This window comes from Misgurnus anguillicaudatus, chromosome 21 (genome assembly GCF_027580225.2).
Source record: "Misgurnus anguillicaudatus chromosome 21, ASM2758022v2, whole genome shotgun sequence".
Lineage (NCBI taxonomy): Eukaryota > Metazoa > Chordata > Actinopteri > Cypriniformes > Cobitidae > Misgurnus > Misgurnus anguillicaudatus.
In genome coordinates this window covers 18,724,635-18,748,672 of record NC_073357.2, presented here as the reverse complement: position 1 = coordinate 18,748,672, position 24,038 = coordinate 18,724,635, and the positions used below count along the sequence as shown (strand labels likewise).

General features: G+C 40.6%; 2 protein-coding genes and 2 long non-coding RNA genes across 4 annotated transcripts; 1 reads left to right on the top strand and 3 right to left on the bottom strand.

The window, feature by feature from the left end:
- Nucleotides 1-8,651: 8,651 nt before the first annotated feature.
- LOC141352812 (GTPase IMAP family member 7-like) lies at nucleotides 8,652-9,683 on the bottom strand. Its single transcript, XM_073858821.1, has one exon. It carries the CDS (start codon nucleotides 9,606-9,608, stop codon nucleotides 8,652-8,654), a length of 957 nt encoding a protein of 318 aa, XP_073714922.1. The 5' UTR covers nucleotides 9,609-9,683.
- A 4,834-nt stretch (nucleotides 9,684-14,517) lies between these two features.
- LOC129443494 (uncharacterized) lies at nucleotides 14,518-15,340 on the bottom strand. The gene is made up of 3 exons (XR_012360309.1): nucleotides 15,240-15,340; nucleotides 15,029-15,147; nucleotides 14,518-14,945 (listed from the first exon to the last, which is right to left on the bottom strand). It is a non-coding gene; the product is annotated as an uncharacterized lncRNA (long non-coding RNA).
- Nucleotides 15,341-15,793: 453 nt separating this feature from the next.
- LOC141353288 (uncharacterized) lies at nucleotides 15,794-24,028 on the top strand. The gene is made up of 2 exons (XR_012360310.1): nucleotides 15,794-16,533; nucleotides 23,452-24,028. It is a non-coding gene; the product is annotated as an uncharacterized lncRNA (long non-coding RNA).
- On the bottom strand, nucleotides 21,421-22,942 carry LOC141353287 (uncharacterized). Its single transcript, XM_073859750.1, has 2 exons — nucleotides 21,892-22,942; nucleotides 21,421-21,810 (listed from the first exon to the last, which is right to left on the bottom strand). Exons 1-2 carry the CDS (start codon nucleotides 22,552-22,554, stop codon nucleotides 21,532-21,534), a joined length of 942 nt encoding a protein of 313 aa, XP_073715851.1. The 5' UTR covers nucleotides 22,555-22,942; the 3' UTR covers nucleotides 21,421-21,531.
- Nucleotides 24,029-24,038: the final 10 nt, after the last annotated feature.

Sequence of the window (24,038 nt, the reverse complement as noted above, 5' to 3'; positions counted from 1 at the left end):
CAATCACGTGGGCGGTACGGTTCGGGCGGAGAGGGGTTAACCCCTCCAACTCTACCGTTACCGCCGCTCGAGCGGGCACGGCCGCCATCTCCGGAACGACTCCACTTCGGAGGAAAATTGGACACCCCTCTGATGCTGCAGAAGTGAACGGGACCAGAAGGAGGTCCAATGGATTCGGCAGACATCGTAGAACACGACTCTGCCGTCTCCACCGGAACCTCAACCGGCTGAGGATGAAAGGCCGGTAGGTGGAGGACGCATCCTCCGTCCTCCTCAGCGTAGTGATGCGAAGAGCGTCATGCGAGCGCTTGACAGCCGCACCATGGCGGTGTCAGCACTGCAAAGACGCGGACAGCATTCCCGTAGAAACGTCAGTCGTCTCCGCAATCCAAGAGGGTTATGCTCTCACAGAGAGAACAAAAACTCTCCACGAGCGCAGCCTCAGAGTGCTTGATGCCCAAGCATGAAGACAGCGCTCGTGACCGTAACTGGAACCCTTATACCTCTCACATCCAAGATCGCACGGACGAAAAGCAATCCTGAAAAGGACGCTGATCTCCGAATATACGAGAGAGTGGCTGTCTTTAAAAAGACACAGAGCTCTCACGTATCACTCTTTTAGGGAAATCACTCTCTAGGTGCTCAGCTGATGATGCGCACAGGGAAAGGCAACGCACACACTAAACTCAAAACAAAAAATATGCAGAGCAGTGGAATACTGCGAGCGTCCGCTGTGTTAGTACTGCTTGTCAATCAACTTCAGCAACCGTTCCCAGAAGAGCAGATAGTAGCTTCTCAGTCAGATAAAGCCGGCTTTCGAAGCGAAAAAGCTGATTTCCCTATTTGCACGTGCGCCTTATATACGCACCTGGCGGGGCGGCGCCAGCATTATGCAAATATCTCAATGCCAAGTTCATTGGCGTTTTAGTAGTATACGAAGCAGATTGGTCTCTCTAAGCGAGTTCCCAATTCGTCGGTCACGACGTGACGTCGTAGTGACCGACTGAAAGGGAACACGTTATATTAAAATTAAAGCTCTTTCTATATTATAAACAAACCGTTTTCAAAATGGTAATTATAATGACTATAACACTAATCCAGTTTGCTTTTATCTAAAAAGATCGTGGTTCACATGATCATACTGTCAAGTAGCTTCTCCTGAGGGTGAGTTGAAGTAGTCTTTGTACAGTTGCTGCTGTTAGAAATCGAGATGTTACTAGTAATATCCATGTTTTGTTAAAAGTGTAGCATAATGACCTGAATGCTCATTGGTCCACATTCTGAGTTAGGTGACGTCATTCACCTGCGCTTGCATTTAGGCTCAACGTGTGCGTCTTCGGGAACGCTCGTCTGTTTGCTTTATGCTGCACGCTGTTGTTACCGTTTCCAGCGTGCCTTTTTTTGGGAACTCTCGCCTGTCTGCTTAATGCTGCACGCTGCTGTAACCGCTATTAGGGTGTTTGTTGTGAACTCTTGCCTTATGGTTTGCTGCACACGGCTGTGACCGGTTTAAATGGATGACAACTTTCTATTTGCGTTTCCTACCAACGTGGTTTTGGCTTATTCAGATGGCTGTTGTGCGGCTTCTGTGGACTTTAGGTACGGGTATGACTGATTTTAATCTATCATTGTCGCCTTTATTGAAGTGTAGTAATTGGTTAGGTGGCAACTCTCCTGCATTTGTTTTGTTAGTTCATTTGTTGGTGCGTGAATGACGACTGCATTAAACTATTGAGGGGGGTGTCCTTTTGAGTGCCTGGCCCCGCAGTTACGGTAGGTCACATCTAATTTCTGTGATTTAAACGTATAAGTGTATGTGGAGATCTTTTTTAAATTGATTTTGTGAATTTTAGGAGAACTACAGTTCGTGTAGTGTCATCGCTGTTTTGTTATAGGCCAGTTTGATACTACTGACATAATGTTGTGACACTGCTGTGCTTCATCTCCTCCTGCATATTGTCTGTGTATACGTAATCCCTCATTGGAGATTAGGTCCATTCTATAAGACTTTAAAATTACCTTCTTTTGTTTTCTTTATATTTTGTTTTGCAGAATGAGTTACATTTTCAGTTTTCTTTCTTTGTTTAATTTTTATGTTGTGATTTGGTTTTCTTGACAAATATTGTGTTTGTAAATTGATTATTTTTTTGCTATACTGTTTATCTAGTTTAAGTGTGGATTTATGTGAGAAATTTACATTCTATTTTGTCTGATTGATTTTGGTTAAAAGATTATCGATTTTGTTTTTTTGTGTTGTTGGATTGGGCCTTAAGGTTGAACATCAAGGCCTACAGGTGGGTGAGTATTTGCCATCCACCTGCTAGCTTATATAACCCTGTATCAACCTTTTCTTCTCTGTGTGGTGTGTGTGTGTGGTGAGTGTGCTTTTCAGGAGCTGTGGCCTTTTGTACTTAGGAAGTCATTTCCCCCTATCTTTGGTGGTGGTGTTCACGACGTGTGCTGTGCTTGATCATTCACTGGGGGTCTTGGTGCTGTGAGTGTGTAATGCGTGTGTGTGAGTGAGGGCAAACGGACATATCCTTTGTAAGGCTGCAGTTTTTTCTGTTTTTTTTAACATTACTGATTACTCCTTTAAAAAGTAACTAAGTTACTTTACAGATTACTTGATTTTAAAAGTAACTAAGTTAGATTACAAGTTACATTGTTAGTTACATTCCAGTAGCTGCCAACACCCCCACTGCCTCAACATTAAAAATGACAACCGGTTTTGCTAACACTCACTTTATTGGAAGTGCATTTTTAACAGTAACGTCAACAATGTATCTCCTGACATTTTAAGTTGAACTGTTGTGTTTTAAAAAACTAAAATATATATATATATGAGTCTTTCTTGACTTCACTTAACATAAATAGGGGTGAGCAGGGGCCATTTTCAGAAAAACTTAATTTTAAAAGTTAATGTTTTAGACAGAGATATATTTTTGTTGTGGTCAATAACTCACAAGTGTGGTCTATCAAAACCAGCTGGAATTTTGAACAAATGTAAAACGACTTCTGTATAATTTCACTTTAAACAAGAGTAGTGAATTGTTACATTTGGCCTTGACAGCAGGGACGAAAGTAACACACAGGTGGGTCAAAAGTAACACAACAAAACATGATAGATTTTTGTGTTACACTTGTTTTTATTAAATATATATTACTATGACCTCTTTAATATGTAACTGCAAACTTATTTTGTCATTTGTCTTTGTAAAAAATAATTAAATTACATTTTTATTTTAAATTTCGGTTTTATCAAATGTTTCAAAAGCAACCAACAGTACAAACTTAAATTGCTGAGACTAAAAAAAAAATCAATAGTTTGAACACTATGAAAATAAAATTAAATCAAATTAGAATAATATAAATTTTTTACCATATTATACACAGTATTAGCAGCGGGACAAAACTAACAAGTGTTACTTTTGACCCGACAGGATCTACTTACTCTATAAACTCGACTTACTTTTATTTTGAAAAACTGAGAAGTCTTCAGGATGTTATATACCTTGTAGATTTATCAGTATTGTAACACATGAATCGAGAAACACAACGCGTTGTAAGAAAAAAGACCGCTTTTGGAATGTACTTATCATGGTTGAAAACACAGTTCTGGATCTACACGTGGAAATCGGTGAGTAAATAACGCGACATTTGTCAACTCTTTCAGAGGTTATGTGGTAATATGCTGTCATAGTGAGATTTAGATGTTTTCAGGGCTCGGAGAAAATCGCTTTGTTACTTTTGTTCTTCAACTCTCACACACTCACTGGTTTTGCACTGAAGTCCAGCTTTTGTTGTTTGGGTAGTGGATGAACTCCTGCTCACTGCTTCGCATCACCGGGTGGGACTTGCTCTTAGTTTGACTGTCTGCGCCGTGCCGCGACTCCAAATGTTTTTTTTTTTTAAAATTTGACATAGTGTTTTTGTAGCTGCATCTCTCTTCTCTCTCCATTGTACGTTGTTTACGTTTGTGTCGCTTACACGTGACCTGAATTGTCCTCGTGCTGAAAACGTGACTTGTCGCACACCTGACTTCACTTCCCGAGACGCAAGAAGAAATATACAAGAAAATATATATTTTACTAAGGAAAATTTCAGAAATAGTAACGCACAGTGACTTGGATAAGTAACTTTAATCTGATTACTGGTTTGGAAATATTAACGCGTTAGATTACTCGTTACTAAAAAAAGTGGTAAAATTAGAGTTACCGGCATCACTGGATATATCTATGTAGTATTAGGCGCCATCTAATGTCCAGAGAGTGAATTTGCACCTCACTCGGCTCAGCGCCAGTAAAAATCGTTTGGGTGTGAAAGCAGAAAAACGTCACGTTAAACGTCGACGATAAACGCGCACAAAAAACGTCCCAGTGTGTAAAGACCTTTAGATGCAAAATAAAATTCAGTGTTAAAAATTCGATGTAAAAAAATTCAGTGCTAAGAATTAGAATTCAAAATCCAACAGCACAGATTTACTTCCATACACAAACACACACACACACACACACACACACACACACACACACACACACACACACACACACACACACACACACACACACACACACACACACAATCTCTATTTTATGGGACTGTATTGTAGTTTTTGAGTATCTGAGTGGGTATGTGTGAGTATTTGTAACAATTTTATCACTTCAACTGACTGTGCACATGACATGCTGGTAGTTAGCAGTATACTGTGACTTTTGTGTTCAAAACTAGGTTATGCTGACCTGGTTGTTTTTAGTGTAGTGGTGACTTGCTTATACAACCTGAGGAGGCAGGTGTTGTACTGTGTTACGTCTTACGTCCCTGTGATCAGTGTTTGCATTTCATCAGCTCATGTGCATTTCAAAAGACACACCCAAAAATTGCATATTTTTCCTCACACCCTACAATTTAATATACTGTTATACATTATTTATAGGGTATTTTGAGCTAAAACTAATGCACACATATGCACTAGTTCATCATTCTGTGCACTTTAAGGACTTTGCTGAACAATCAACATGGCGGACGCCAGATCACGTCAGAAAATATAAATTTACTTGTTTAACAGGCTTCTGTCAGATAATAGGTTACATTGCTAGAGAAGAGCACAAGCAAAGGAAATGAGACGAAGGTTTAGATGATAAAATAGAACTGAGTTTTATTTATGGACATGTCTCAATGTTCAAACCTCGTTCAACCCTCGTCTAACCAGCATGAATTCAGCATGCACTGTTATACCAAAATGCTTAATAGCAATATCCCACAAACCTTGAGCTTCCATAAACATTCTCTTTATCTATATCTGTTTACACAGAGACAGGACAGCTTGTGAAACTTCACAAATGTGAGACAACTATAAGACTGAACAACAATAATATCAATAAGACAAATGATATTAATATAATGAATGAATAAATGAATGGATAAATGAATAATAATGTAAGGATAAACATTAATAATGAAATGGATAATAATACAAAATAATATTGAATAATCAAATAAACAATTATATTGATAACTAATGATTATAAAATTATTATGATGATTATGTAAATAAATGATTAGGAATAAAACTAAAACACAATAATAAAAACATTCTGCACATGAGGATCTAAGGTAGGGTCCATCACTCCCCCCTCTTAATCATATAAGACAAAATTAAATGATTATAGCAAGCTAACTTTCTTAATCTGTATCAAAATACATCTTTAAAAAGCTTGGATTGCCAGTCCTTACTTTTACTTTCTACATGCTCTTAAAAGAACAGGTCATTTCTCTTATTCTTCGTACCAGCGTCGGTTGAGGGAGTGTGTCTTATACTGAATAATGGCCTTGATGGGCCTCTGGCAGTCAAGTGTCTAAAAACACAAATCATCACTCTTATGGCAATCAACACTCTTTTTACAAATGTTACCAATGTTACTTGGTTTAATGATGGAGATTAAATCAGGGGTAATGGACGTACATGCAGATGTAGATGTTTGAAGAAAAGATAGACATACCCAACAATTGTAAATATTAAGCATCTTAGCGTATGTATGAGCCAGAGTTACTGCCGAATTAAGATTAATGTGATGTTCTAACCATAGATGGAATAATGGATCTTAATTGTGAATCAGAATAGAAATCAACACAGCAAATAACATTGTGTTAATTTGGCTTATACCCTTCAGTGTAAAAATTAAAAATGACCAATTGGCCTGGTTTTAATCTGGATAAACAGCCATGTGTCTTAAATTTTAAAACAAACCCCTGTATATATGTTAATTAATGGCAAAAACAAATTCTGAGTCTATACAGTTAGAGTGAATCCATGAATCATTCTGAACAGATGTGAAACACACAGCTAATACATATCTGATTCTGTGTCATGTCATGAAGACAACACTTGCAACTCATATCTCCAACATCTGCCGCACAGCATTCTTCCATCTTAGAAATATCTCAAAAATACGCCATATGCTGTCTACATCTAACGCAGAGAAGCTTATCCACGCTTTTATGACCTGTAGAAAAGACTATTGTAACTCGTTACTCAGGGGATGTCACGCAAATCAGGCAAACAAACTTCAGCTAGTTCAAAACACTGCTGCAAGAGAACTTACTCAATCTAAAAAGTATGACCACATAAGTTCAATTTTGGCAGTTTTACACTGGCTACAAGTTAAATATTGCATACAATTTAAAATATTACTAATCACCTACAAAGCCTTACATGGCCTAGCACCCTCCTGATGCCGTGAAGGACATCACACCACTGATCTACTGGCTGTCCTTCACCGTGATGCCCAGCCGATGCCTGACCAATGACCAGTGGCTGAACCAGTTTAATCCACTTACGTGTTTCATATCCCTACCGTGTTTATATATATAATTATAGAACGGTTAGTTCCAATCCTTGATTCTGATTGGTCAATAGGTGTGCTTTATTCACGATAAAACACTTCTTTTTTCGTATTCTTTTCTGTGTTTTCCCTACATCTATTCATGTAAAGCTGCTTTGAAACAATTAACAATTGTGAAAGCGCTATATAAATAAATTTGAATTGAATTGAATTATTTTTTCAGCGAATTTCTTGAAAGCCACCATCATATATCTCTGCGAAAACATAAAAACAAAAAAGAGAAAAACAAGAGAGATCCATGGCCAAAAAACAACTTTGTTTAAACAATTTTGATAGGAAATATCTTGTTTTGACTTCCTATTTCTGGAAAACAACTTGTTTTAATTATCATAGAAACCTTGAGAGTTTGATCCATAAATTGATTTAACTCAAACGTTGACATACGGGCAAGACAATGTATGGGTAAGATAATCCAATGCACCCCGGACCTACCTACCTATCCATCGATCTAACTAATGCCATCTAGTCTTCAGAGTGTACCAATTGGGAGATTGCTCTCCCACCCAAGTTAGCTCCAAACACAACAAGCTAAAATAATAAAGAGCATACCAACCACACAAACAGTGCTAAGCACAGTCATGCTGGTAGCTCTTTCTAACCGGAGAATGCGTTGGACACCCATGTTTGCATCCTAAAGTATTTCACTTGTTTGGTTAAGGTATGGGAGTGTAAGCTGCTAATTTGCAGTGGCTAATATGTGTCCATCTAGGCTTACCTAGCATCTTTACTGTTGAATTTTATTGCTGAACGGGTACCTAGTAGGACTGCATAAGGAACGTCCCATCTTGTTTTTTTTCCCCTGAATGTAATATACTTAATTATAAATTATATAGCGTGACCATACAATGAACATACAGTGATTATATTTTATTATATATGAAGAGGTTCCAAAACGCGATAAACACCATTAAAAAAATAGTTACTGCCCAAATCAGAATCAACCAACAAACAAAAACAAAATAATACTTTGATGGCATTGATAAACCTGTGGTGGTTTTCTGTGACGGGAAAGAAAACCTGTGGTGGTTTTCTGTGACGGGAAAGAAACGTAAGCCATCAACATCTAATAATTTACGCAAGAGGCACGCGGGAGCCGGTTGCTTGTTCTCCTGACAGCATCAAGCTTCTGTCATACTAACACATTCTCCAGGGGATCTTATGAAAAACTTTCCATAATTTTACTCAAATACAACGAAAATCAAGCAGGTCCAAACATTTTACAGCTGATCACTGTGAAAAATGTTAAGCGACGTCCCAAGTATAACCGCAGCAATGACAGTGTTCTTAATATGACAAAGAAAGTGTTTTGGTTAATGCCATTAATGTTTTTTTTTAATCGATGTATACCACTAGTCAACTAAATAAATATAACATGGCAAAGATTAATGCACATTTATATATTGATTTAATAGATTTATAGCATTTAGAAAAAAACTTGTCATAAATTTGTTGCATTTTGTGGAAAAATTGTTTTTATAAAAAATCTTTGAAAATCAAGTTATGAATTTGATTTTTTTTAGGTTTTTAACCTAAAGATGCTATGTGAACGTTTGTAACAGAAAATAGTGGTTTTCATCTTGCCACTTTCTTGCTATGGCATGTTTTTATTAGTCTAAATGGATTTATTGCGTTTTGGAACCAAACTCTTCATATGAACATATAATACAATTTGTTTTACTCATTTTTAAAAACGTTGGATTTGAGATTCTCTGCTTTTTTGACAATGCCTTTTGCATTGTCATAGTTAAGTTATACAGCATTCTTTATTGCATCTGAAACGGAATCAACGTCTTCAGCTGCTTTATGGCCAATGACTCCTCCTCCAATTGCTTCCACAACAGCTGCAGCTCCCAGAATGGTACCTACAGCGACTCCTGGAACTGCTGCTCCAATACCTGCTGCTACACCTGCTGCCTTTGCCACTACTGTTCCTGCTGCTACACCTGTGGCTCCAGCAACTGCTTCTTTATTCTTGCCTGTTTTAAGTAAAGCCACAACGGATGCTATTGAAACACCAATGCCAAAGAATGCACCAGTCAGTGTCCCTGTTGTCACTCCTGCAAGTTTAATCAAGAATTTATCTTTAACAATCTTTTTTGCTTCTTCTCGTTTTTCTTCTGGAGACATGTTTTCCTCTTTGATGTCCTTTATCTCCTCTTGAATTTCTTCCTCTACTATTTGTAATAGCTCATTGTTGTTGCAGGTGCTCTCATTGTCTTTTAACTTCTGCTCTACGGTTAACAGAAGATTTTTCACCTGGACCTTATTGCTCTTGTATCCCATGTAGCGTTTGTTCCAGTATTTACTGTCAATGACATGACAGCGACCTCCACATTTATCAACAAGCTCCTGTAATTTTGAACTCCGTTTCACAAATTCCTCTATAGTTTGACCCTCAAGTTGTTCACCATGAGTGAATAAAACCACTGAATGTTTAAATGTATCCTCGCCACAATATTCAAAAATTTTATCCACAATCTCCATTTCATGCTCTGTGTACCTTCCAACCTTTAAAACAATGGTAAAGACATCAGGACCTGGAGCACATTCAATTACAGATGTAATAATCATCCTTTTGATATCCTCCTCATTAGTACTTGTGTCCATAAGTCCAGGTGTGTCAATAACTGTGATCTTTTTCCCATTAACATTACGGTCTCCACTTATACATTCATTTGTCACAGATTTAGATGAAGCTTTACTCATGAATAGTTTCTGTTTAAGAATGGTATTCCCAGCGCTGCTTTTCCCATCTCCTGTTTTCCCAAGAAGTACAATCCTGATGTTTGGTTGAGAGTCTGCGGCTATTTGAAAAATATTGTTATTAAACGAAATATCTTTAAAAATAAAAGATAGTTTAAAGTTTTGCCTTAAATGCATAACAACAGTAATGTGATTTTGTACAAAATCTCTGACCATATACAGTTAAAGGGTCAAAGTTTTTGGAAAAGATGAGAAATTAAAAAAAATAAGGTTTGATTTTAATTTAGTACTCCCTGAACAAGTTATTTCACAAGAGAAACTGTTTACAGAAAGTCCATATCACAGATTAATAAAAGAATTTAAAAAAATAACCCAATTCAACAATTTTCATACACTATTTTTACGCGAATTCAAGAAGTCATGAAAATTCAGTTGTGTGTGCTTGTAAACCACTGAAAATGATAATTGGTGTCAATTGACATTATTTTATTTAAATATCCTCATTTATATTAAGTAATGTGTTTTAGAAGCTATCAAAATATATATATTTCCCACAAGACAAAATAATAACAACAAAAAAATAATATTTACAACAAATATAATTTTAGTGGTTTACACACACACACACACACACACACACACACACACACACACACACACACACACACACACACACACACATCTCTGACTTTTCATGAATCGTGCTGCCTTCTTGAGCATCACAGAATATTTGTAAGAACTTTCTGTAAACATTTCTCATGTCAATAACCTAATAATAATTAAAGGGCAAACCTTAATTTCCCAAATTGTCAGCATTTTCCAAATTCAGACACAAATGTAACTTGTGACCTCAACTGTATTTAAGAAAATTAAAACTTTAAAATTAAAAATTTTCTCTAGAAGCTTTTCATATACTCAAAAACTGCAACATAACTATAGCCACAATAAACACTGATTTTCTGTTGTATTATTCATTTTTAAATATGCTTATTTCTTACCTCCCATTATTCTTGTTTTATCTTGTAGTAGTCCACTGTACAATATCAATTAATCATCTTCCAATGACAGATGTTTCACTACACAACTCACACCCTTAAAATGAGTCAGTTTACACTATATGAATTACAAGAATTACTGGAAATACAAGTTTTCTGTTCCTATTTCTGCATCTACTTCAGATCATTCACACCCTCATGTTCCTTGACAGTTTAGTTTTAGTCAATACAAGAAAACATTCCTGTTTTTTTACTGTAAAGGAAAAGTGGATAACATGTGTTGGATCAGGTCTCCACACCACAGACAAAAAAAACGATCCAGCCCGGACGCCAGATCATTTCAGAAAATATAAGTTCACTTGTTTAACAGGCATCTGTCAGTTAAAAGGTTGATCAATCGTTGCTAGAGGAAAGCATAAACAGGACATGAGACAAAGGTTTAGATCAGGGGTGTCCAATACGTAGATCAGGCAATGCCGGTAGATCGCACATAAGTTAACTGTATATGATGCTCCATTAGCATTGGGAAACAGACGGCAAAATAGGCATTATAAGAGGGGCCAATCACACCAAAAGCGTTTATGGAAGTTGCAGGCGCCTTCTTTGAATGATATTCTATGGACAGGGAGCATTTGCGCGCTGTTTAAGCTATGTTTATGCGCGCTGAGCGCCTTGCGGTTTTTGCCGCACGTCGAATTTGGTGCGCTTCGGCCTTTCCCAGGCGCCGCGGGAATCCTGACAGCTTCCCTCTAAACAGTGCGGGTTCGTTTACGCTGTTGTATTAGGTCGAAATTCGGCACGCGCGCATTTGGGGGTCCCGCTAGACGAACCCCCGAAGTGCGGACTTCTGAGACGTTCAGAAAAAAAGTTGGCGAAACAGAGCTCAAACAGCATTTAACATGGTCTGGTGGTCTGGGACACCAAGAGGATCCTGAAGAGTGATTTTGAAAGCATTCAGACAACTACGTCTTAAAACGGAGCCATACGCTCGCCTCGCGGATATGTCGTTCAGGGGGCCTCGGATAGCCGCCGTGAGCGATTTCGGACCCGCGGCTCGCCGATTCACCTGGTAAAATTTCTGTGTTTTTGAGTTTGGACTTTAGTGTGTTTTGTGTAAAATTGGGTGAAAAAGCCATATTCGTGGCTCTATTTCTCGGCCGTGGGAGGTCGTAGAGACTTGAACGAGAGTTCGTTGGAAAGGTCTGGAATTGATCAAACCCAAAGTGGAGGGCGTGACCCATTTGGGGGCGGAGCCACGGGCATTCAAAACAGAAAATGTGTGAAAAAGGCTAAAGTTTAGGGCTCTTTTTCTCAGCCCGGGGATGTCGTAGAGCCCCTGACGAGACCTTTCCAACGAACCCAAGGTCGAGGTCGTGGCCCTCTCGAGGGCGGAGCTAAGGGAAATTGAATATAAAAGCTCATTTTTTATATCTCCGGAAGGGAAGGTCCTAGAGACATGAGGTGGTGTTTTGAAGGGGCCGTAGAGAGCTTTCAAATGCCACCAACCCCAAGTCTCTACGACATTTCTAGGCCGAGACTTCTAGCTCGATTTCTCTGCCGGTGAATATAGTAGTGACTTGTATGTGGGTTCGTTGGAAAGGCCCGGAAGAGTACTTTACGAAGAGTCGAGGGCGTGGCACTCTCGGGTGCGGAGCTACGGGTGTTTGAATATGGGTAAAAAATGTCTTGGACTTAGGTGTTTTTTCGTGTTTGAAAATTGGTGAAAAATGCTTGTATTCAGAGCTCTGTATCTCGGCCGGGAAAGGTCGGAGTGACGTGTGTGGGTTCGTTGGAAAGGCCTGGAACAGGGCGTGGCTCTCTCGGGGGTGAAGCTACGGGCATTTTAAATGTGTTTTAAGAAATGGTTTCTCTGGAAGGGGAGGAGTCATAGAGACTTGGGGGTGGGGCATTTTGAAGGGGGTGGTGAGACCTGTCAAATGACACCACCCCCAAGTCTTTACGACATTTTTTGGCAGAGATGTTTTTTGGGGGGGGGAAATGTTCAAAAAAGGCTCTTTTTGACTTTTGCCTCAATATCTTTTGTGTGTGAAAATGGCTCATATTCTAGGCTCGTTTACACGGCCAACAAAGTTCGAGACTTGTTCCAGACCTTTCCAACGAGCCCAAGGTTGAGAGAGTGTCTCTCTCTGGGGCGGAGCTACAGGCATTTGAATATAAAAGCTCATTTTTCATATCTCCGGAAGAGGAGGTCCTAGAGACTCGAGGGTGGGGACGTTTTGAAGGTGGCCGAGGGACCTTTCCAACGACACCGCCCACAAGTCTCTATGACATTCCTACGTCGAGATATTGTCTTTTTGAAAATTTATGAAAAAGACTTATTTTCAGAGCTCTGTTTCCCTTTCAGTCGGTCACTACGACGTCACGTCGTGACGACGAATTGGGAACCGCTTCGCGGGTGACCTATCTGCGTCGAGAAACCTTTAAAACGCCAATGAACTTGGCATGCAGATAATTGCATCTGCCGGCGCCGCCCCGCCGCAGAGGTATTTAATAAGCGGCAGGTACAGTTATCAAATCAGCTTTTTAGCTTCGAAAGCTGGCAGACTAACACTGCTCACGAGAAGCTGCTCTTCCCTCTGGAATAGATCTCTGCGTGTCAGTTGGTTGGACGAAGACACCACAGCGAGGCTCGCGAGTGTTTCCACCTCTTGATCACCTTTTCTTCCACTCTCTTTTATTTGAGTGTGTGCGTTCTCCTCCCTGTGTGCTTCATCAACTACACAGCTAAAAGAGTGTTTTCCCCTAAAAGAGCTGCAGTTGAACCCGCGTCTTTGTAAAGACAGCTGTTCACTGCTCACGGGCGTTAAAGCGTCTTTTTAAAGATGTCTTTTTGTCCGTGTTCGACTCCTGGATGCGGCAAATACATGGGTCCTCGTGATGGACACGATCGCTGTCTCTCGTGTCTGGGTCTCCAGCACGCTGAGGCGGCTTTCGTGGGAGGGACATGCTCCGCTTGCGAGAGCCTGACTCTTGCGGATCTGCGGGGTCGTGTGGCGTTTCTCCGGGAACGCCGCCCTCCGTTGCTGATCGCCCCTAAGAAGGCGGCTGTGAAGCTACGGAGAGACGACCTCCACCTCACGGTGCTGAATCGGCAAGCTGGTTCGTCCAGCGGCTCTCAGCCACCGGATCCTCAACCATCCGAGGTTCCGATGGAGACGGAGAGCGCGCGTTCTGCGTCGCTTTCTACCTCTGTCGGGCCTCCCAAGGATTCGGTAACGGTCGTAACATCGGAGGGGGGGGCGTCTTTTTCGGACGTTGATCCAGATCCTCTCCCTCCTTCCACTGCATGAAAAGTGGGATTTTTGTCCCCGTAAGCGCCTGTAGGCTCCCGAAAATCTCCCTAATTTTCGGCAGCCTTCCTCAATTTACAGGCAGCAAGCGTCACGTTTGTCTGTGTCACAAATTGTCGTAAACGAACCATGACGTAGGTGGAGAGCCCTGCGCGGGTCCGATGCCTTTAATTAGCATATGAATAGCAGCGAAACCTCTGCCGACCAGGTAGAGCGTCTCTGGCCTAATTAGAATGTGAATAGCAGAGAAACTAGAGTAACTGCCCACTTGAATGTAATCACTCAGTATTGGCTGAAGCCACAACTTTTAAACAAGTAAAATCCCCCGTGAATGGTTGGCAGATCACTTCAAACCAATCACAAGGGATTTTTCTTGTTTGGGGGTGGTGGCTTCGGCCAGTGCCGAGTGAGTAGATTCAAGTCGGGCCGTTACTCTAAAGAGGGGGGTTATTGGGCACACTGGCTCATTATAAATGAAAACCCCAATAATAATAATTATAATAAATATATAATTTATGTTATAATCATTTTTTTTATATACTAATGTCATTGTGCTATGTACTACATTATTCACACCATCAAGGAATATAAGAGAAAACAAAGAGGTTTATTTATAAACACACAGCTGTTTATTCAAAGAAAGAGCTTTATTTATAAACACACAACTACGTACAAAGCAGCATAATGTCTCTTATGTGGTCCTCCAAACACGTCAAAAAGTGCCTAAGACATTCGGGAAAGATCCCTAAAAATCTTTTTCAAAGTGTTGAAAAAAAATCAAAAACGTTGTAAAAAAGTCACTTTTTCAGGCGTATATGGTGAGTTGCCCTGTACTTTGGTATCGCCTCTAATCTGGATTTCAGCGTGGCACAGCGCTCGGAGAGTTCCAGACTGCGAGAGGGCGGTGGCCGCACAATCCATCCAGACACCCCGCCAACAATGCCGTCTTCCTCATCAGATATGAGATCTATGGTGGCGCACTTCCAAATGTCCATCTCATCCTCAGCCAGCACACTTCGTCTCACTTCCAGCAACTGTAATACAATCAATAAAGACAATAAGTGACCTGAAAAATACTCACATTGACAAAAAACTGATCTAATATAATAAATCTTACCCTTTTTCTTCTGGATCTACTCCGAGCTAAACTTTTCGCATTTTCTGCCTGCGATGCGAGTTCAGGTTGTTTGTATCTGAAACTCCGGCGTACCGACTCATAATACGTCTTACGGGCAGCTGGAAAACAATTAAATGAGACTGGTATTAATAAACAGAGTCACGGTACAATTAAACAAGAAATAAGGAAAAACATTAGAAGTTATACTTACAAACAATGTCGTCATTCTCAGCAGTAAATCTGGACTTGCTGAAATAGCCCCAATCAAATCGGAGGTCACGGCTTTGTTATGAGGCGACGTTAGTATGTGAAAACAAAATGTCCGGGTTTAAGCTCGGATCTATTAACGTATTTATTTCCTTTTACGAGAATAAAAACATATTATTTAAATCGAAACGTTAACCTTGCTCTGGTTCATAGCGCCTGCAGTGGGCCTCAGAGACGCCGTGCAGCCTCCTAAAAATTACAAGACAAAAACACCTCTTAGTTATAAAACACACAGCTTGGGCTACTTCAAAAAATATGCTTATACATAAAATTATTCTTACCGCAATCTTGGGATTGTGCACCCGTCTTCTCTTCTTGGAGAGTTACAAACACCAAACCAAACGTCTGTTACGCTCGTCTTACACTGCTGTGTGAGCCGTGGCCATGACCTCGCACGTGATTGGACGAAGGCGAGAAGCCTGTCGGGCTCCTCCAATCACATGTGAGGATATTGATATAAGGACAATCTTGTGAGACGTGCGCGCATGCGTATGAAGCTCTGTGTGATATCAACACAGTGTGCTGTCAGTTGAAAGATGGAAGTCCCAAGACTGAAGAAATAACCTCGGCGCTTCTGTAAACATTGCAAAACTGAACTGTGTCATACACAGTATTTTGACCACAGAACGCGCTATTTCAAAAATGGAGTTCGGGAGAAAAAATCCAAAAGGGCTACGTCAGATAACGTACAGAGCCTGCTGCTATCCAGTCATGAACCCGCTGTGAGTGATGTCCCGTCATGTGTAAAGACCCGGAGGATAACTTTACTGGAGTTAGAGAGATTGGTGAAAGTGAAATGCAACCCGAGGACCCAGAAAAATAAGTTATTGAAGAATTTGAAGAAATGCACCCAGCGAATTGCAGTTCAGACAACGCTGAGCATAATTACATATTTTTTATATAAGCTTGGCTTGCTTTACGTATGTTAACATTTTAAACAATACTAAAACATATCAACAAGTAAAATAAAATCAACAAGCTAAATAAAAACGTTTTGAGTATACTATATCAAAAAGTAGCCCTCCAGCATGTTTTATCCATTGTGGCAGCCCTTGCTCACAAAAAGGTTGGAGTTAAATGTGGTTAATTATCACTGCTGTTGTTATTTTAATAGTAATTTCTAATTGAATAGGAATATCGCGTTATAATGCATAACGGTATCTTCTGTTTGTTGTTTTTCAGACGAAACAGCAGATGACCAAAGCATTCATCTTTTCCTGGACATCTCCTGTTGTGTGGTAAGCATGAAATTACATTTGGATATACTTGTCACGACTCACACACACAAATAGTAAGATCCAAAAGCAGTTTAATAGGGACAGGGATGGGCAGTATTTCAAATACATGTATTTAAAATACGTATTTGAAATACAAAATAGTAGGCTGAGACAGAGTGTGGAACGCTGACAAATAGGCCTACACTTTTGACTTAAAGGAAAACCACTTTTTTAATACATTACTATGTTCTTAACTCAACTTAGACAAATTAATACATAACTATCTATTTTCAATGCATGGAGGAAGAGCACTTAGTTTGCAGCACTTCGACAGGAGTGATGATGTTACTGCGCCAGAGGTTGAAGTGCTGCAGACAAAGTGCTCTTCCGCCATACAATATAGTTCTCCTTTTTTATTCACTTAAAAATCGTTTTATTTTGTGCCACCATACTTACTCGTGTAACAGTCTTTGAATGGGGAAAACATGGAAGTGTTTGGTGGCTTCTAAATTCTTCCCTGTTTAGATCCTAAGGAATAAATGGGACTAGGCTAAAAGCTAACACATTCATGACACACTGTGCAAAGATGAAGTGCACATATTGAAAAAAAGATAGGTATGTATTCATTCATCTAAGTTGAGGTAAGAACATAGTAAAATATTGAAAAACTGTGGTGTTTTCCTTTAAAGGCCCTTTCACACGTGACGCGGCAAGTGGTGGAATCAGCACACAGTTGCTGATTTCTTTTTAGCTTTTTGTAGTTGAAGCCTTGTTTACACTTTTGCAATTGGCATGGCTCTACTCTACGGCGTGAACCTGCTTAACCTGCAGGCTTCTCAGTAAACCTACAAGACTTTTATGCTTGACGTGCTCTCCGTTGTATAATTCTGTATGACATAGGGCGACTCTTGAGTAATTGTTCTCAAAACCATCAAAAAGCAGCGATGAGAGAAAGTAGTTTGCTGAATTATTTGTCAAACACTCGTCTCGTGAGAAGTAAATATGTGGATTTCTTCATATAAACTGTTTAGGTTGTGGGTTGACGACACATAAAAAAGTTTTTATGATGTTTTTATAAAACATCACTTTACTTGAATGGGTGTTCATAAGGCTGACATGACATGTGTCATGAATATGAAGGAGATTTTATGAACGTTTATGACAACTGTCATTAAGTGTCATTTGTTCAATTATTCAATTCAATTCAATTTTATTTATATAGCGCTTTTCACAATTGGTGATTGTTTCAAAGCAGCTTTACATTAATAGAAGCAGTGGAAAGCACAGAAAAACGACAGATAGCACAACATAATACACGATAGCACAAGCAGCTAAATTTGATGCGGCTATGAATCAACATTATAAGCGTGCGTATTGCTAATGTAACGTAAAGAAGAGGGTGCTAAGTTAAGCCCAAGAGAAGAGGGCTGCCTCCCCGGGTTGAAAAACCCCCTAGGAGAAAAAAAACCCAGGCTCAGCCGGGGAAGTAAAAAAAAGTCATAGGAGGGAAAAACCCTTGGGAGGTAAATTTATATATACATTGAAACGATTAAGGAGATTAGGCGGAGGTTAAGCGGGTTCTGCCGGTGGTCGTTGGTCATGCATCAGCTGGGCATCACGTTGAAGGTCTGCCGGTGGGTCAGAGGTGTGCCGACTTTCACATTTACCGGAACTGGGTCTGTTTGTCTCATTGTCCTCGGAGAGAAGGACGAGACATAAAGAAAGAAAAACAAAACCCTATTAGCGTAGGGGCCATTCATATGTATACACATGTACATATACACAAACATATATCCATATATATCTATATATATCCACACATATCTATATATACATATATACACATTAGGGCTGTCACTTTTCGTTCGAAAATCGATTGCACAATCGATCGGACCAACCAAAAAACGTTTCGAAAACGAAAATAGGCAATCGATTTTAACCAAATATGTACACTTATTAATTTTAAAAGAATTAAACAGTTAAAATATAAATGTAACAAAACTCACAAACAAGCAGAAAAAGAAAAAAAAGAATTACGAAAGTGCAGTAGGTGTGCGAAAGCTAGACAGAAAATACCCAGCAATTTTACGCACCTATAGTTTCACGCTTTCAATCGCTGCATCTAGTGTTTTGCAAAGAAAATGGAGGACAACTTCAATAAACCTGTGCAACACGAGACAACGTCGAAATTGTGAGCTTACAGGAGATGATGAGTTATGACAAGGAGCCATCCTTGCGAGCTGACAGCGACCCGCTTTTGAGATGGAAGATTGGCAGTACGAAATACGCAGCTGGCAGCGAAGTACCCGAGTTTCCCTGGGACATCAGTGCGGTTGGAGTGCGTCTTCTCAACAGATGGATATATATAATGAATGAAAAGCGCTCTGCTCTTGACCCCCAAAATGTTGATCGACTTGTTTTCCTGACCAATAATTTGTAATGGCCCTAGTCTTTTTGCGCATTTCATTATGCCTGCTTAGTGCCGCCTAAGTGTCGGTTACGTTTAATAAAAAAAATACACAGCATGTTCTCAACTTCAAGTAAGTCTATTTAAAGTTTCATTTTTGAACAGTTGTTTGAAATGGATCGAATCATTATTTAAAATAATTTTTGAATTGCCTAAATCATAAAAGCAGCCGGTTGAACCTGCAGTAATGTTTTTCATTTATGGCATCCACTCTGCATATTTTTTTAGAGAATGTTGAACTACTGTTGCTGTTTTTTATTCTGCACGAAACTTAATGACAATGAACAAGAAATATTGCTGACGTGTGCGTTTCAGGCGCTCTCTTTACATTTGTCTGTTATTTGGCGTTAAATGGAAACGTCTTTTTTAGACATGGAAAATCGATTTTACAATCGATTCAATGAACACTTATATATTAAAAATCGAAAATGATTTTTTCACAAAAGTGACAGCCCTAATACACATATATACACACACATATACATACACATACACACACATATATATATATATATATATATATATATACACATACACATATATATATATATATATACATACATATATATACACATACACATATACATACACATACACATACGTACACACACATGTACATATACGTATTGAATTATGTCATTTTATTGCAAAGATGACATTGTTTGAGATGTCTTTGTTATGACAACTTGACATTAACCCATACATCCTGCTGTGTCATGACAACTTGACATTAACCAAGACAACATAACTGACCACTTTTTACCAGTGATACAAATTGAATTTGTCATTAAAATGTCATTAAGTGTTAATACTCTGTTAAATAGTTTTTATAACAGCATCATGAATATTCTTCAGTTCATAATGTTTATTTGACTGAGTATTAATAATATTTGACTTAGTATTAACACTTAATGACATTTAAATCACAGTTTAATGTAATGTTAACCCACAAAGCTAGGTAGTTTGATAATTATTGTTTATGATTTATAACAAGTTGTGTTGTATTGGTTTATGTGTCAAGTTGTCATAACAAAGATATCTCAAACAATGTCATCTTTGCATTAAAAATAACATAATTGAGTAAATGACACTTAATGGCAGTTGTCATAAATGTGCATAAAATCTTCTTCATGTTCATGACACCTGTCATGTCTTAATTATGAAGGTGTCTTGTCAGTCTTATGCACACCCCTTCTACAAGAGATGTAAAATAAAACAAACCTTTCTAAGCAGTTGCACACATCTAAATGCTTTTTGGCATTCAGAAATAGACCCAGATAGATTTCAGCCTAATAGGTATACTTGCACTGAATCACCAATTTTACGTGTATTTTGTGTATTTTCAAAATACAAAATACTGTATTTGTATTTAAATACATTTTTCCTCACAGTATTTTATATTTGTATTTAAATTCATTTTTCCTCACAGTATTTTGTATTTGTATTTGAAATACATTTCCATGTATTTATGCCCATCTCTGAATAGGGGTGATCCAAAATCATAATCCGTACAAGCAAAAGGTCAATATCCATAAACACAGTCCAGAACAATAATCAAAAACACAGAAGGCGATGTGACTTACAACAAGGAATCCACAACAAAGACTGAACAGATAGGGCTTAAATACACAAACACTAACAAGGTGAGTGGGAGCAGCTGAGTACAATGATCAATGATAACAGAAGGGATTATGGGAGATGCAGTTCATGGCACATGTGACAGTGAGGACAAGAGACATCTGGTGGCTACTCGGGGAACAACACAAATACATAATTACAAACACAGAACACAGTTTGACACTGTGACAGTACCCCCCTTCTAAAGGAGTGGCTTCCAGACACTCCAAACGACAAAACACAAAAGTTCAGGTGGGTGGAAGAACGGAGATGGACCTGGGGGAGGGATGGAGGGTCTAGAACCCAGGGCGGGTCCGGCAGAGCAGGAGGCCAGGGCGGGTCCGGCAGAGCAGGAGGCCAGGGCGGGTCCGGCAGAGCAGGAGGCCAGGGCGGGTCCGGCAGAGCAGGAGGCCAGGGCGGGTCCGGCAGAGCAGGAGGCCAGGGCGGGGCCGGCAGAGCAGGAGGCCAGGGCGGGGCCGGCAGAGCAGGAGGCCAGGGCGGGGCCGGCAGAGCAGGAGGCCAGGGCGGGGCTGCGGGCGGAGGCTGGAGCCAGGGCGGAGCCTGGAGCCAGGGCGGAGCCGCGGGCGGAGGCTGGAGCCGCGGGCGGAGCCGCGGGCGGAGGCTGGGGCCGCGGGCGGAGGCTGGAGCCGCGGGCGGAGGCTGGAGCCGCGGGCGGAGGCTGGAGCCGCGGGCGGAGGCTGGAGCCGCGGGCGGAGGCTGGAGCCAGGGCGGAGCCGCGGGCGGAGGCTGGAGCCGCGGGCGGAGGCTGGAGCCAGGGCGGAGCCGCGGGCGGAGACAGGGACCACAGCAGGGCAGGAAGCCAGGGCGGAGCTGGCTGGACAGGAATCCAGGGTGGTGCTGGTGGTGTCAGGAACCTGGGTAGAGGGAGACAATAGAAAGAGGCCCTCTGGACTAGGTTAAATAGGAATGAGAGTTCAACCCTGGCCTTCTTGGACCAGGCAGTGAGGGCAGGGAGCATGGGAATCGCCGGTCTTGAAACCGGCAGAGAGTTCAGCACTCGGCTCAGATGACTCACTCGGCTCAGATGACTCACTCGGCTCAGATGACTCACTCGGCTCAGATGACTCACTCGGCTCAGATGACTCACTCGGCTCAGATGACTCACTCGGCTCAGATGACTCACTCGGCTCAGATGACTCACTCGGCTCAGATGACTCACTCGGCTCAGATGACTCACTCGGCTCAGGGTTGTGCTGAACAAAAGAGCAGAAGACAGACCACCCGCACCACAGAGCCATGGCAAACATGGGAAGCACTGAGTTAAAAGAACATACCTCTGGTGCCTCTCTGAGCACAGGTGCAGGTGTGATGATAGCTCTCCTGAGAGCAGGTGACTGTGAGGCGTTGGCCACCTGGAACGTAAGGGCCGGTATAACCGTGACGGTCTCAAAAGTAGGTGTAGGCAATGTGACGGCCATCTTGGAAACAGCTGCTGGCTTAGTGGCGGCCATTTTGAGAACGGGTGCCGGCATAGACACAGCCTTGTCGAAAACAGTCCCCTCTACAATCGTGACCCTCTGACGAACAGGGGCGGGTATAATAATGGCGGTCTCAAAAATAGGTGCTGCCTTGCAGACAGCCACCTTAGGGACAGCCGCTGGCTTAGTAGCGGCCATCTTGTCGGGCATCGCAGGTGTGGCAGTGTCATCCCACTGGCTACGATGCTCTAAGTAACGGGTGAACCCCCAGAAATCCAAAATCTCCAGTCCGTTCATTTCCCACCGAGGTAAAGGGTCATCCAGGCAGGTATTAAACAGGTCCTTCAGTGCTGCATCATTATAGCCTAGGCCGCAAGACAAGGTCCAAAACTTTTGGGCCAGACAACCCACCGTTTGACCATGCTGCTGTAGGGCCCTTATGTTGTCAATCCGCTTCCTTCTTTCCAGAACAGTAGCGGGTGGACTGATCCGGATCCCCAATCCGCTGGATGTATTCATGGTGGATTCCTTCTGTCACGACTCACACACACAAATAGTAAGATCCAAAAGAAGTTTAATAGGGGTGATCCAAAATCATAATCCGTACAAGCAAAAGGTCAATATCCATAAACACATTCCAGAACAATAATCCAAAACGCAGACACAGAAGGCGATGTGACTTACAACAAGGAATCCACAACAATGACTAAACAGACAGGGCTTAAATACACAAACACTAACAAGGTGAGTGGGAACAGCTGAGTACAATGATCAATGATGACAGAAGGGATTATGGGAGATGCAGTTCATGGCACATGTGACAGTGAGGACAAGAGACATCTGGTGGCTACTCGGGGAACAACACAAATACATAATTACAAACAAAGAACACAGTTTGACACTGTGACAATACTAGTATAAAGTTCAATACATGCTAATCCAGAGCTGAAATGGGAAAACCTAACATGTTTCACCCACATGATTGTTTTCCATTCTCAGATTTCTGTTCGTTAACTAATGAAAGCAACTAAAGTATAAACACACTTTATAAACTATAAAAAAAAATCCTAAAATGAAGTTGAAGTGGATGAAGTTCCCACAAAGTACTTAACTGGTTCATTGCACTAAAGCTAGCTGTTTGAGATGCACATGATCTTTCTCAACTACAGTTTTCAAATCTTTTCATACTCAAATGGCCACATTGATGAGAAATGAACATATTAATTATGTTCTTTTTAAATCTCAAATGACCATATTAACAATGGGCTTTTCAATCTCAAATGGCCATATTCATGATGGACTTTTCAATCTCAAATGACCATTTTATCGATGGGCTTTTCAATCTCTAATAGTCTAATGGTGGTGCTGAGTATGTGCATTGCATGTGTTTTAAATATGTCCTTTAAATTTCCATAGGATGACTATGTGGATGAAGAGGGGGAAATCCTTGCTGAGGAGCAGAGTGAAGCCTTTCCTCACATACCAGATGGGGAGGAGCATGGAAGTGATCAGGCCAGAAGTGAAAAACCAGAACACTTGTTGATGAACCTTTTGGCCATGATGAAATTGACTGGTATCCTCCGTTACGACTTCTTACAGTATGTGGTTTGTCCAAAATGTATGACAGTGTACATGCTTACTGAAACCTATAAGCTCAGACAGGATGGTACAAAGGTTTGCAGGACTTGTGGTCACATCCCATTCTACAATTACCCACAGCAGAGGTCTGCCAAAGGAAATGCCAAAGGGTGTGTTAGGAGATGTATATGATGGACAAGTATGGCAGGATTACCAGTATGTGAATTCAATAAACTGTAGTCATGCCACTATGCACAGTATTTGAGCTGTGATGGTTTTGCACAAGTTTCCTTGCTTCATTCCCATCCGGACAGACATTTTGTTGTTTGACATGTTGTTTGATGTTGTTTGCATAGAATGCACAAATTGAGCCTGATTAAAACTCTGTTAAAACAATTAAAATTGTTGAAATAAATTGTTTTGTG

What these genes read in the sequence shown, in the direction of transcription:
- LOC141352812 (XM_073858821.1), bottom strand. Translation starts at nt 9,608, where the DNA reads ATGAGTAAAGCTTCATCTAAATCTGTGACAAATGAATGTATAAGTGGA.
- LOC141353287 (XM_073859750.1), bottom strand. Translation starts at nt 22,554, where the DNA reads ATGAATACATCCAGCGGATTGGGGATCCGGATCAGTCCACCCGCTACT. An exon ending in TGCTCAGAGAGGCACCAGAG is followed by an intron (nt 21,811 to 21,891) that starts GTATGTTCTTTT and finishes TCTTTTGTTCAG; the next exon opens with CACAACCCTGAGCCGAGTGA.